This window comes from Mustela putorius, unplaced genomic scaffold (genome assembly GCF_011764305.1).
Source record: "Mustela putorius furo isolate JIRA1106 unplaced genomic scaffold, ASM1176430v1.1 tig00000585_pilon_pilon_pilon, whole genome shotgun sequence".
Lineage (NCBI taxonomy): Eukaryota > Metazoa > Chordata > Mammalia > Carnivora > Mustelidae > Mustela > Mustela putorius.
This window is the reverse complement of record NW_025421424.1, coordinates 3,089,022-3,103,523: the sequence shown is the minus strand read 5'-3', so window position 1 is coordinate 3,103,523 and position 14,502 is coordinate 3,089,022. Positions and strand designations below refer to the sequence as shown.

General features: G+C 44.7%; 1 protein-coding gene across 2 annotated transcripts in view; it reads right to left on the bottom strand.

The window, feature by feature from the left end:
• Nucleotides 1-14,502, bottom strand: part of TBX15 (T-box transcription factor 15) — a 103,192-nt gene that overhangs the window by 17,325 nt on the left and 71,365 nt on the right. For both annotated transcript variants that reach the window (XM_004771050.3, XM_004771051.3), the window contains exon 6: nt 11,057-11,121. In XM_004771050.3, coding sequence (XP_004771107.1) covers nt 11,057-11,121 — 65 coding nt within the window. The remainder of the gene's footprint in view (nt 1-11,056; nt 11,122-14,502) is intronic.

Genomic DNA, 14,502 nt, shown 5'->3' with positions numbered 1-14,502 from the left:
TCACCATGCTTTGCTGTAGATCCATCTTTCATAGATTTATCCCAGATACTTCCTGAATCTACTTACATATTCAAAGCATATCTCTTTTTAGAAAAATTAATCCTATTTTTTCACTCGATGCCACATCTTATTTGTCCTCAAACTCCATTAAGCTTCATCAAATAGGTGTGATTGTTAGAAAGTACTAGTGCTAGATATCAGGATTTGGTGATGTGAGGTGGCAAGCTAAGAATTAGATAATCCAGCTTTCTTCATCACTTGTGTGTCTACTTTAGACCCCGTTTCTGTGTGTCCCAGTGCTTAGAGTGACGACTATTGTATGGTCAGATCTCAATCTGTATGCATTCAATGAATAAGCAAAGGAGTCAATTTTCACCCTATGTCTTAATACTGTACCATTATCTCATGAATTTTAGCCAGCCTAAAACTTAGGAAAACAACTTGATGTAAAATCAAGACTGTGCAGACAAAAGAAATCTTTTAGTACTGGAGACTTGGGAATTGTTCCTATAGCTGCTTGTGCCTTTCTTGACTCAGGTCTCAGGGGGGTTTCAGTTTTCCTTTGGTTTCTTCTGTTCAGGTCATGGAATTTCTGACCTACAACAGTTTGAATCCCCCTCTCGGGGACCAGTCATTTCTACCCTCATCTTCTCTTATAAGAATCTCTGCCAACTATCCATTAACATCTTGAGCCACTTGGATGTCTATTCAAAGTTTATTATGAGGAATACATTGCTTACTTATTCATCATCATTCTACCCTAGCTTTGTAAAATTTTATCATAAGATTCTTAAAAGTGAATTCATGGTCCAAAACAGATTTTTAAAAAGCAAGCTTAGGTAACCTCACATCATTAACGTGTTCCACATGGTGGGCCTCTCCGGGTCTGTCGCACACCAGAGACCCAATGTCTGAGGTTTCCAATCAGAGATGATCATATTGGCAAGTGTCTCCCCTCTTGCTTACTTTTCCCTGTTTGCTCCAGTGACAACAGAGGCCATATCCAAACCCTCTTTGTTCAGTCCTTTGGCTGGAATCACCCCTCTGATTCCCAAGCCTCTTCTCTGTAGACTTTTCAGTCTGCTCACTGGCCAAACCAACAGAACGTGCTGAAGAGGAGGGAGACAAGGAAGGAGAGGAAACAAGCCAAAGATCTCCTTTGCAAATTGATGATGCCTCGAGATGAACTGATTTGTAAAAACAGCCAGACGGTAAAGAATTGTTCTTCCAAAGTTCTTATTAAAAAAAAAAAAAGTTCAGCAAATATTTGATGATAATAATAACAATTATGACTATCTTCATGAACCTATTAGCACTCTGCTCCATACTTTCTGTGTTTTATTTGTGTTGCAATGATAGAGGGTTGCTTTTTATGTTTCTTCGATTTATTTTCTCTGTAGTTCTGACTTTTAACTCTTCCCCAAGCTGTTGGCCAGTGATTCTGGTAACAAAAGGAACATTGATAAGGCCATTGGTCATCTGTTAATAGAAGACAGTCAAGGGCTACAGAGATGGGGTTTTGAAATCATAAAGAAGACTTTCAGCCAGTAAATGTGCTAGGTCCAGGAGATACAGAGACAAAAAAGACATAGGGTCTTTACCCCAAATCAGGAGTGTTCTGTTCAGTACAAAGAGAACAGCATGTAAATGACTGATCACACAACAGTGTGATGAATGTTACACCGAAGATACATGGAAGAGACCACGGAGCACTGAGCAAGAAGTACTTCCTCCACCTGGAAAGTTCCAGAAATGCTCCCTAAAGACCAGTTATTTCAGCTGAGTATTAAAGGGTACTCAGCAGTTTTCCACGCAGACAAAAGGCAGAAAGAACTTTCCCAGGAGAGTTCACAGTATATACAAAGACGTGGGGGTATGGAAGAGAAGGCACGTTCTGGGAACTGAAAATAGTTTAGGGCGGCCGCAGCTCCAGGTGCAAGATGAGATGGTGGGCTGGATACCAGAGATATTTATTGGGGCCTGGATTTTATCCCATGGGCGGTCCTGTACCTCTGCTCTTCTTTCCTTTCTCTTCCTGTTTCAGCACTTGAAAAGACACAGAACCAGAATATACTGTTCTTTCAGACCTAATTACTATATCTCAAGTTCCTAATCCTTTTTCTTAGACTGTCTTCCATCCACCGAGGTGAGGTGAACCCTTCCACATCTTTCTTCTCCTCTGGATCTGGAACTGGCTTCTACAGACTGGTGGTCCAGGAATAATCTAAAAGACCTCCCAACGGAGGTCTACAAATTGTGGGGGAGGGGGGGAGCCATCATTCAAAACTTGGCTTTAGATGGTGCAGTAAGTACATCTACATGATGAATTGGCTGTCACAGTGGTTTGGAAGAACAGGTGTCCAATGGACAGATGCTTGGGGCTGAGTCGAAATTGTTCTTCACCCAGTGATTCCCAACTTGGGAACCCTGTCCCCACATGGAGTCTGAACAGGAAGCAATGGCAGTCCCTAAGGAGTTTTCATTGCCTTGAGAAAAATCGCTGACAACACAATGCAGGCTAAGAGATTAAGTTTCTTCACGTTTGACTGGAGTGCTCTGACTTGAATGGGAAACATGAAATCACACAAGGGGCAGATGAGCTTAGTGGTGAAGAAGATCAGGAGCTCCAGAAACGGACTGCCTGGGTTCACAGTGCCATCCTGCTGATCCCCTGTGTAATCTCGGCCAGGCCGTATCACCATCTCATGCCCAAGTCTCCCTGCCTCTAAAACAGAGATAACACTGCTCCCTCCTAATTATTATAATAAATACAGATTGATTAAAGATAAAATATATCAAAGAGGAAAAAAACATAATGAAAGCTCGACGACCACTGCTCTACCCCCAAGCAAAAGAAATGCCACCACCAGCTCCTTAGGCTGTGACCTGTAGCAGGAGAAAACATTCTTACTTCCCAGGAATCCAAACCTGGGTCAGCCCCTGGCTCCAGACTGAATGTGGAGGGACCCTCATGTTACCCAATTCCGTGTCTCATTCTCTCCTCAGAGAACCAAAAACGTGTCCCTTTGGCCCCGGTAGGCCTCATTATCTTGCAGATACTTCAAGCTCCAATCTGTTAGCCATTAAAAAGACGTCACTCTGTTAGATGACACCATCCCTGGGCAAGTGCCATAGATAATAAAACAACTGCCAACTTTTCCCTGGCAAACCCACACAGCCAAGAGGACAATGGTGGAAAAGGTTCGTGACGGAGGAGGAAGAAGAAATAACAAGGCAGAGAAAAATGTCAAGTACCGGCTGGAAGACCGTAAGCCAGGGGACATGATAAACAGCCACGGCCTGGAGGGAGAGGGGGAATCTGGCAGGAAGGCTATCACCGGAGTCTAGGACAAGGCCAGCTACCTTGAGCTGTAGATGCCACAGTTCCTGAGAGGAAGCTCGACACGGATGACTGACTTTTGCTCGGCTCAGTGGCCCCCGTGCCAGGGATAACACAAGAGTGGGCAAAACCTACAGGGGTTAGTAGGATTCCTGGGAACAAGCAGGATGAGATTGGCTAGAAAAATATAGTCAGTGGCCCGAGGGAGAACAAATAAAAACATAATAATTGAAAGTGAGGGAGACCCTTGGAAGTAGTGCTGGTTTGAAAGAAGGCAGGGGGTCCGCTCCCTGGCTTTCAGCTTGCTACATGAGGCTTCAGAAGCAATGGGGACCCAGACACGGGTGAGGGCAGGGCTGTCTCATGACTGGCAAGCTGTGCCTCGCTGAGGGAGAGGGACATCACCCTCTGGATGCTGCCATTGGCTGGACTGGCAAATTGTGAAAGCTAGTATCTCCCCCTACTCAGTTTTACCATCCCTAAAATGGGAAACACTGTAACAATACCAGTCAGCTCGGAGACAAAAAAGGGACAACATGGGCTGCGTGTGAAATGCTTATTTCTACTATTATTATTGAACACGTGGGATTTGAATTCCTAGAAATAAACATACAAGGTTGAAATGTATGAAATTGCTGATATTTCACCTCTTGGGCCCACAAATGTAGTAATTTCGTATGTTCAGCTTAGTAGATAGGTAAGGGGGTGGACAAGATTTGAGACACTTGGTTCTAACAGAGAACCCTTCTCACAGACTTTAACTGAGACCCACACTGCACGCTTCTTCCCCAGCTCACCAAGAAAAACGGTTTCTTTCAGATCTAAGCACAGATGACCTGACCCTGGGGCTGGGATCTAGCTGACTCTCCCTCTTCCTTCCTTCTCACTTCCATTAACTGGAGGCACTCTGATTCCATGCAGAGTTTTGAGAGAAGAAGCTACGCCTCGGTAGGGTATCCTGCCTGTGTCCAAGGAAGTGCATCTTCACTCTATGAACATGGCCTTGGCACAGCAGCCATTGAAGAGGAGGTCCCAGGAAAATCCTTTCCTCGCAAAGATTTTCCTCCCCATCAGTGGAGATGCCTTCCTTTGGGTTAAGTATCAGCCCCGTTCAGCATCCTCCTCCAACAAGCAAATCTATTCCCGTAATGCAGTTAATGGCTCCATTTTTAGATCCCTCTCCGGCGCACCATGTAAAGGGACACTAGGTACCAAGGAGGACTGCCGCCAGCCACGTTCCCAGCAAACAGCAGGGCTGGCAGAGAATTAGCTCACACATTGCTTCCTGCAGGCCCTCTTGTTTTCTCAGTGACAGGCAACCTATTAAAGCCAGTTTCCATGTGAACCAGCCACCCCATGATACAGGGCCTGACACTGGCTCCTTGCTGTCAGCTCTGAAATGCTGGGATCTGAGTCATGATTAAGCCTCCGAGGGTGGCCTCCATAGAGAAAAAGATCCCCTACTAGAGAGTTGTACCAATTCCCTACACTGCAGAAGAGCCACTCTACCAGGGCCTGTTGTGGAACCAACAGCAGTGGCTTCTAGGGCACCATGCCAGTTAGGAGTATCTGGAGGAAGCCATGTGGGTCTCTCAGTCTGCATCTAACTAGGACTAACTGCAAGGGGTTGCCTTGCAGTTGCCTTAGAAGCAATGGAGTCTGGGAGGAAGGGTAAGGCCAAGGTCAAAGACTAGATGAAGGGTACAGAGAGAACCCAGAGTCATGCACTCCATGGCACTCTTTTAAAACAAGTTTGTAGAACCTTTACTCCCCAGACAGATCATAATTTTAATCCTCTCCTTTTTATGTATATGTTTGCTTTGGAGAAGTCCCTGGGAATTACATAAAATTTCCCAAGCCGACTTGAGCCTTCTATAAAATCTTGGCAGCCACTCCCAACAGAGACAAGGCTTTCACGTTAGATGCGAACTGAGAGACCCACAACGTCTTCTTTCCTTCTGCTCCTCTGGCTATCCCTTTATAGTGCACAGTCTTTGCAGTTGTGATGGTCCCTCTAGCTGAGCACAGTGTGCTCACCAAGCATGCAGACAGAGGGACCTCCTGAGGCTGCTTCTTGACCATGGGACTCAATGCAAACACTCCTGCTTCTCTTCAGCTCCATGACCCTTGTCTTCTCTTTGGAATGTGCTACCCGCTGGGGTGTCCATCTATAAAGATATAATTTTCCCTTTCCGTTCACCACTGAGCGACCTTTCTCGACTAAACCTCACTCTGTTTGGGCTCACCCTCTGGGACCTCTTCTTTCCTGAAGCTCCCAGACTTTGAAACTTGCTGGGAGTCCTCCTTTTCTCCAGGTAGTATAAACACATCCCCACTCTTCAGACACGGCTCTGCTGGCCTCAAGGGTGTGCATGTCTACTCTAGGACAGGATAAATCAGTGTCTACAGCATCAGTCCATCCCAGATTTGAATCAAAATTGCCCTTAGTCTTCAAACTAAGCCTATTTATAGATTCACTCTTTCTTCCCTTTTTAGTTGATGTCTAAAACTAGCCCCCTGCTGTTGCTACACCTGATTCGCTGTTGCTTGGGGTAAGGTTTTCTCACTCCCAAGTTCCTAGTTTTTAATTTCTCTGTTACTCATTAACTCTGTTTGCAGTTTTGTAATTAGTAAACAATTATCATTTTACTCTGTGTACCTGGAACTGCAGGAAATAATCTAAGATTAGAAACCTAAAAAAGGTACAGTCCCAGTTTTCAAGAAATGTACATTCTAGCAGCAGGCAGAGCCCAGGAACACAGATCCCAAGACATCAATTCATCAAGCTGAGGGGATCTGTTTTCCCTAGGAATAGCAAGTGGCTACTGTTTCCTTTGGGAAGGAGAAATGTCCCAGAGGTCACTCTGGATATTGTGCCCTGGGGCTAGGCCTGCAGATGGGTAAACATGCCTGGCTCTACCCAAAGCCAGAATTGAGCCACATGATTTCTGAGAAATCTAGAAGGAGGGACAATTTGGAATTAAACACAATTGCCCTTCCACTGCAGAGACAATCAATCCCTGGAAGCAAAATCTGACAATGTCTCCATCCAAAAGGGCCAGCTGTCTACCACTCCTCCCCTCAACATGAACACACACTTCTGGTAAAGATTTCTAATCAGGGACACAATTATATGGGAAGGCAAAGCAACCACTCCCTAAGTGTGGTTTAAAGAGTGGCGACCTCCTTACACTGAAGTGTGTGAATGGCACTTCCTAAGAAAGCAGGGAGGGCCGTGACAAGCTCTGGGGACAGTGACACCACAGGGTTAACACTGTGGACTCACTGGGGATTCTGTGGGGGTTCTGAAAGGCCCAGTGAATGTCACCTCCTATCCTCATCCGAACTCAAAATAAAGTCTGAGAAGGATGTAGGAGCCTGAAGCCACAGAGACCGAAATACCAGTTTCGTTGCTGATAAAGGTGTGTGGACACTATGGCACAGATGTGGAAGCTGAATGAGTGGGTCAGGACTCCCCTGAAGCAAGCTAGCCCCCCAGAACAGCAGGCCTCCTCTGTTGAACTTGCCACACAGGGCAATGTACGCTGTGTGCAGGAACGTACTAGAATGTACTAGAATGTGCTAGAATGTACGCTGTGTGGAGGAAAGCAGGACCTCAAGAGTTCCTTCTCCCGGACTCAGCAATCAGAGGGGTCACTCTGGTGCCTGGTGAGGGAATGGAGAAAGCGAGAGGGTAGAAGCCAGGAGTATTCTCCACAGATATCTCTTTACATGGACATAAGGATCTTCAGTCCAGCTCCCTCGAGTTCTTCTCTTTGCTCAGGACACTGCTGTTGCCCGCCAGCCCCAATCAGAAGACTCTGCAGTGAGAGGCTGGAAGGGTGGGAGAGACTCAGGAGAGGCAAGGGAAGAGAGTGCAGAGGGTGCTGTGTCCTCCCCATCTTCCCTCCACACCCCTCCCTCCCTGAGCCTTTGGATCACACTGGGATAGATTAAGATCGACAAACCTAAACATGTTTTGGTTTGAGGTTTGGCAAATTCTGTAACTCCAAAGTATTCCACAAATGTTTTGTGTTCTGCATAACCAAAAAACATTGGCCAAGAACTCCCCCCGCCCTAATTTTTAAGCCCGTGTGTTTTTAAAGGAAATGTAATCCGTATGTTTTGGGTACATTTATATGCAACTCATCAAACCATGCCCATTGCTATGAGTCATTTGATGTCTAAAATGCATGGGGATGATCATAGACTTATAAGAACTCTGGTAACACAAGAAGGGCAATAGGTGAGGCACTGGTTGGAAGGTAAGGAACTGGATTCCGGTGTTGGCAAAGAACCACCAGATCCCAGAAGATTTACAAATAATCCCCCATATCCTCATCCATCAGTCGTTCCCATCTGCAAAATGACATTAATGGTTCTTGCCCTCATCAGACCCTGCAGCCAGGGAGTGAGATTTCAAGTCTGATCATCAGGTCATTTTGAAATTTTTTAAAGACAGAATACAAGGGCCTCCATGAGTCTATATTCCCAGACTGCTGGAAGACAAAAATTACTTCTATATTCAATGATTCACCTTTGCCCTCCCATGAGACAAGGGACTTCAAGGCCATTATGTCATGGTTTCTCCTGCTAGGAAGTTCAGCCTGACTTCTGTCCTCTACTAGGGAATCCCTTGTTGACAGGGGGTATAGCAAGTAGATGATAAAGCAATGAGGATGGCTGCAAAGGCAGGTGGAGAAGATACAGATTGTTTTATTTAGAAAAAAGAAGTTTCTGGGTACTTGAGTAGTACCTTTAAGTAAACGATGTGTTTTCAGAGGAAGAGTTCTAGTTTCCATATCTGTTGGAGATAAAATACGTTGAGCTGAAACTGTTAGCATGATAGAACACGAAGTTCACAGGCTTTGAAGTCGGGAACCCGGAAGTTACTCTGCGCTCCAGCTTTGCTGTGTGACCCTACAGAGGCTGATTAAGCTCTCTGAGCCTCAGTTCCTTCGTTCGTAAAATATGGGTCATTTTAAAAATTGGGGAAAAAAAAACTAAGTGAAATGTCTGGAACACAGTAAGTGTTCAATCACAGATAATTTCGGTAATTACTTAAGTTACTTAAAGTAGCCTGAAGCTTTAAATGGGACATACATCACAAAGAATCAACATGTTACCGGAAAAATAAATAAATAAGGCACTGAAATGGGCTAATGAGAATCCAGAGTTGTGCTTTCCATGGATTCCTTACAAAGAAGAGTAGCCCACCAGGCAGGAGAAATAACTGTCTGTCTTGAGCAGGAAGATATTCACCAGCCCCAAAGCAGACCCAAGCCAGGGCTAAATGATGAGAAGGTCCCTTCTAGCCCAGCGAGGGAACAGGAGGACCCTGGGACTTGCACCAAGATGTCATCGCAACTTCCTAACCAGAGGCAAATGCTTCAAGCTACATGGTCTAAATCACCAGACTAAAGCATGGTTCCAGTTCTAGAGCAGAGCATTGATGCTGGTCAGTGCAGCCTATCTATTTCAATTTTATGTTCTAGGTCACACCTCTGAAAAACAAGGACTCCAGAAGAAGAAAAAAAGCAAAGAAAAAAATCAAAACAATCTTTAGAGTTCCAAGAAGAAAACAAACAAATACTAAGTGTCACTGGGGATACAGGAAGAAAGAAAGAGAAAGTAGTTGAATAACTAAAGTCATTAGGGTTGACCCCTCATGGTGTCTAGGGCAGAAATTCTTAACACTTGGTCATGGAAATTTTCAAAAACTTGGAGAAAGCTATAGACCTCTCCCCAGAAAATGTACACCTGCTCATCCACACTCAATTTTCTTTATATTATCTGGGAACTCACAGAACCCTGGCAATCCACCCACAGACTCGAGCTAATGATCTTGAACTCCCTAGCAGCTTCTTTATGAAAGGCCAGCTTCTATTCTGAGCACACCTTCACCAGCAAGCTCCTTAGTAAGACCAGAATGCAGAGCCCTGAAAAGGAAGCAACAGGACACCTTTCACAGGCAAGTTCTATGACCTGAACAAGGAAGGCAGGAAGAGGCCTGTCTCAAATGGAAGCAATAAGTATGCATTCCTCACTGGCTACATTTGGAAGACAAAGGTCTTCACTGAACAGGAAAGCCTGTGGCCTGAAGTTTTCAAACTAGAAGTTGAAGTGAATTTTACTTTACTCAATAGACATAATCTTAAGAAATTCTGAGGTAAGTAAAATTGGATAGCAATTTAAATGTATTTTAAATATACAATAAGAGTTTCATTAAGAAGTGCTTCTACAGGGGGTGAAGGGTACACTTCTCATGACGAGTGCTGAGTAATATATAGAATTGTTGAATCGTGATATTGTACACCTGAAAATAATACAACACTGTATGCTAACTATAGTGGAATTTAAAAAACAAATAATTTTTTTTAAAAAAGCAGTGCTTTTGGGGGGTCCTGGATCATGCAGTCAGTTAAGCACTTGACCCTTGGTTTTGGCTCAGGTCATGATCTCAGGGTGGTAAGACTGAGCCCTACGGCGGGCTCTGAGCTCAGTGAGGAGTCTGCTAAAATGTCTCTCTCCCTCTCTCTGCCCTTCCCTGTCTGTACTCCCTCTCCCGTCTTCAAATAAATAAATAAATAAATCCTTTTTAAAAAAGTGTTTCCATAAATAATTTTGTAAAGGAAGTGATCACTACAGATGATTTTTAGCATAAATCTGGGTTCTAATAGAATGTGCTACACCGTTCATGAAGTTATCCTAAATATAATCCTAGATAGTTTATCTGAAAACTCCTGCGGAGAAGATAGCAAAGGGAACTCCTGACAGTCTGTGTCATTCAGATGTAAAGAAATGCCCCAAGTGAGGGAAAGGTCTGAACGCTAACGTGAATAGTTACTGCAAACAAAGCCTACACACTTTACAAGACACACGTGTCACATTTGTGGTTTCTGTAGGGTTTATATGAAGTGGGTTTTCTGGCTGAATAACCTTTGATAGATCTGTGTTTCCTAGCAACTTCCATTCTCCCCTAGCTCCAGGGATAACAGATTTTAATTTTATATAGGGACGGTGGGAAAGAAAGGATTTAGAGAGAAGCAGAATTAACCAGAAAAATGCCACAGTCGTTAAGACCACTTACAACAAGAGCAAAGAGTCCCACAAACATCAGTGGGTCCTAAGAGTTTCCCTCCATGACAGCCTCATCCTAATGCTAGAGCATCAGGAAAGGTTGCATTCTAGAAACTATCTTTACTAAGGCAGGCAGCATCTAATATATTTGGGGAATATTCCTTAAGAGAAAAGCCTAATTTTTTTTAACAGTTTTTAGCTAATCTTAAAGGTGATCATCTTCTGGTAATTCTTATTTGTCCACAAGTCCTTGTTTGATAATACAAAGTAAATGAAGTTATCACTGTATGTGCTGTAGCCACCTAGAGTACTCAGCAGAAAAAGGAGCAATCGTTTCGTGGCAATAAATCACCATAAAATTTAGTTTAAGTGACTGGATTACCAAGCATGATGTAGGGAGAAAAATACCATGAGGGATCTGATCTGGTCATGTACAGAGTGTTAACAAAAACCGGAAAACAGCTTTTTGATTCTCAGATCAGCTATCCATCTCTCTTTGCCTGAGTCAGCACAGAGGCATAGTGTGCAAGTGATCCCCCAAAAGCAGGAGCCAAAAGCCACCAATGGAGCATGGGGGAAGAGGGGGGAGTGGATGACGTCATGAAGAAAAGAAATGTCTTTCCCAATTATTCTTACCTGTTTCTTCCAGAATCTCTGAATCCTTTAGCAAAAGGGTTTCGATCAATTTTTAATCTGGTGATCTGGAAACAAAGAAAATAAATTATATTTATATTAACTGACTCCTTTTTGCATTGCTCCTGGAAAATTAACAGAAATCACTCTGTTGGTAACTGCTGTTGTTTTTATTTAGATTCTTTTAAGTCTGAGATTTGAATGGAAGTTGATATAGGACTTGGGCCTGGCACCCAGATGTCTGACCCACCTGACCCACTTCTCCCTAAAAACTGAGGTCTTCTCAGTATGTGACTGTAAACTCCCTTCTGCTCACCTTTCTTGCCCCAGAAAAGGTGATAAATCACTTGCCTAGACACACAAAGGCATGGAACTAGAAAACTGGGCAATGGTCAAGTCCGTGATACATGACATACAGGAAGAACTTGAAAAGCCCTTGTTGGGTGAATGAGCGAGTAAGCGAGTGAGAGTGAATGATGAACAAATGGAATGAGTCAATCCAGTCCAAAGCAATCAGAACCTTAGACAACCTGCCTCAACCTGAAAGAACCATATACTTGACCGGACTTACCATCTCACTCTAGTTTTCCTCTCTCCCCTCGAGATGGTTCCTTTAATGACCTAAAATGTTCTTGTAAAAGACACCAAAAGTAGCTACACTTTTCTCAAGGTTGCACCCAAAGGAAAATCTATAAACGGGGGACTCAGTGGGGCAGGCTACATCCAGTCTCCAAGGCTTACAAGAAAATCAGAAGACATGAATGACTGTGTGACCCAGGCTGGATGGGTCCTTAGGAACCATCTGGTTCAACCTCCACTCAGAGCAACTATCACATCTTATCTTAGCCCCTCGAACTCCTCAGCGAGGGTTGTACACACCACCCCCATGCCCCCAGACTAGACCAAGCCTGACCAACAAATTCCACATGTGTTCTTACATTTCCACTTTCAGCCTTGGTCATGGGAGGCATTTTTGATATTTTTTTGTCTAAGCTAGATGTTAATGACTCACTAGCTTCAAGCAACAGAGACTTCAGGGTGGGGGTCAGGGAGCTCAGGGAAGGAGGAAAGGTGCTTTCAATGGAAGGTGATTGTAGGAAGAAGGGAATCTCATTATTAAAGATGACCTTCCCGTTTCTGATCATTGCAGAGCTTATCACCAGGACGTCTGAAGTTATTTCTTACACTGCAAATCTTTTCCACGTCCCTCTTCCATCTCACGTTGTCCGAGTGGAATTTCCCAAAGCTGCAATTGTTAAAGGTCTTTCAAAGGCAATGTGAGATTCTGAGCAACAGACTCTGACTTGAAAGTACCCAAGTTAATTTTTGTTTCTTCTAAAACGTTCCTTGTTTCTAGAATGGCACACTAATAATGCAGCACTAATAATGTAGCAAAAGCAATTTTACATCTATTTTATAGACCAGAGCAGGAGCCTGAAGCTTTGGCTCTCTAAAGTCTAGTGTCTGCCTTGTGAATATTGTACGGACTTTAAAGACTGTCACTGCTTTTCTGTTTTTGACTTAAAATCCGTTCTTTCTTCCTCCATAATCCACAGCCATAAACCGCACACCATATTTTCTTTTCAAGTTAGGGTTATAATATTTTATTTTCTCTTTCAAGTTGGCTTATCCTGTCCAGCTCATTTATGATAGGGGTTTCTGATAGATGATTGTGCTGCCGTGTTTGGGGGGCCTCCACAGACCCCTGTAAATAAAATGACATTCTATTTCATGGGCCTGAGAGAAAAGGTTGAAAACCTGCTTCCCACAGCTCATTCTCTCTCAGGCCAAGAGGTCTGCATGGAGATTTAATAGAAAAGTGCCACCAAATGTTAGGAAAAACAGCTCCTCTATACCGTTTCAAAGCGTTTAATGTGAGATTTAGAGAACTTTGTGTAGTTGCATACCCATTATTTATTTGTCAAGTACCTTTGTGTGCAAAGCAAGGTGACAGAAGGCACAGGTGACAGTGATACACAGTCCGTATATGGCTGTGGACTGTCTGGTGCCCACCGCCCCAGAAGCTCATAATCTAAAAGAAAAAAGCAGATGTATACACTAACACATAGATGCTAACACAAGATGGGAATTGGTAAGGTTTGCAATGAAGGCAAAAGAGAGCTTCAGAGGGAGCCGTGAGAGTCCCAAGTTGAAGAGCTCTGGGAGGTTTCACCTCAGAGACAGCACATGAGCCAGGCCTCGAAGGATGTGTAGGACTTGAAGGCAAAGTGCAAAAAGGGGAGAAAGGGAAGAATTTCATAAGACATGGCCTATGGAAGACAGAGCATGGAGGCAAAGAAGCATGACAGAATGAAGGGCACATGAGAAGCACCGAGAAGCCCAATTTGACCAGAGCACAGGGTATGGGGAGAGAGGCAGCAAAAGAGAGCAGGAGAGGCTGCCTGAGGCCGTATCTCAGGAAGCCTGTCTTTCCCTGATTAGGTGTCTGTATACCCTACAGGCAGAAGAGAGCAAGTTTAGCAATATAAACTGAACTATGACCCCAGCTGATGCTCACGCTGACCACTTTGGTGAGGTCTACCCATCCTCTAGGTAACACAGACAAATAATTTGGAGGGATAAACCAATGTATTCTCAACCTCAATGATCCACAGTCCCAAGGTTCCCATAGGAAGAGCCAGCCTGGCGGCATCCCCTCTTCACAAGCATCTCATAGAGCATAGAAAGGGAATGCAAATGACAGCTGGGCCGCCAAGCCTGCCGTCCTGTGGAAGACAAGGATGTGACCTGAGGCGGATTCTTTGCAAGAGGAAAAAGAAGTAAGAGATCTTCCCCTTCCACCTCAGCAGAGGATGAAGAAAGAGGAAAGAGACCAGAGAGAAGCAAGCCCGTGGACTTGCACGTGCCTTCGCTCCCTGCTCACACCGAAATCCAGGGGTGCAGGTGGGGACCTTCAGAGGAAAACTGGCAGCCCCCCACCCCCCACACACACATGCAGAGCCGGTCGCATCCAAGTAAAAATGCCGCCTGGTCTGAAGGCCTCCTATCGCCCTCTCTGTGGGGGAGTCAGGGACTTAGAGGTTCTCACACACCATGAAAGGGAAGGTAGGTGGGCCTAACACAGAGGCACTACAGCCTGGGCAGGAGCCCAACAGATGACCCAGCGAAGCCCCGAGGTGAGGCTGAGCCAGCCAGGGAGGCCCAGGAGGTCCAACTGAGGCAAAAATGGGACAGCACAAGTTGAGCAGCTTTCTATCAATAGAGCACGTCCACACAAGGGACCCAGAGTAGACATGATGGTCACCAGCAAAGCCCAGTGAGGCCCATAGCAAGGGACCCACTAGTCACCGCGTGAAGACTCATGATCCCTGCGGCCTCTGCCCGGCGCACACACCACACATCTAGAGGCCAGCCGGAGTAGTGTGAGAGACTCATTTAAATAGTTCATTTCCAACCCTACTCCATGGCTATGGTTATATGGAGACCCA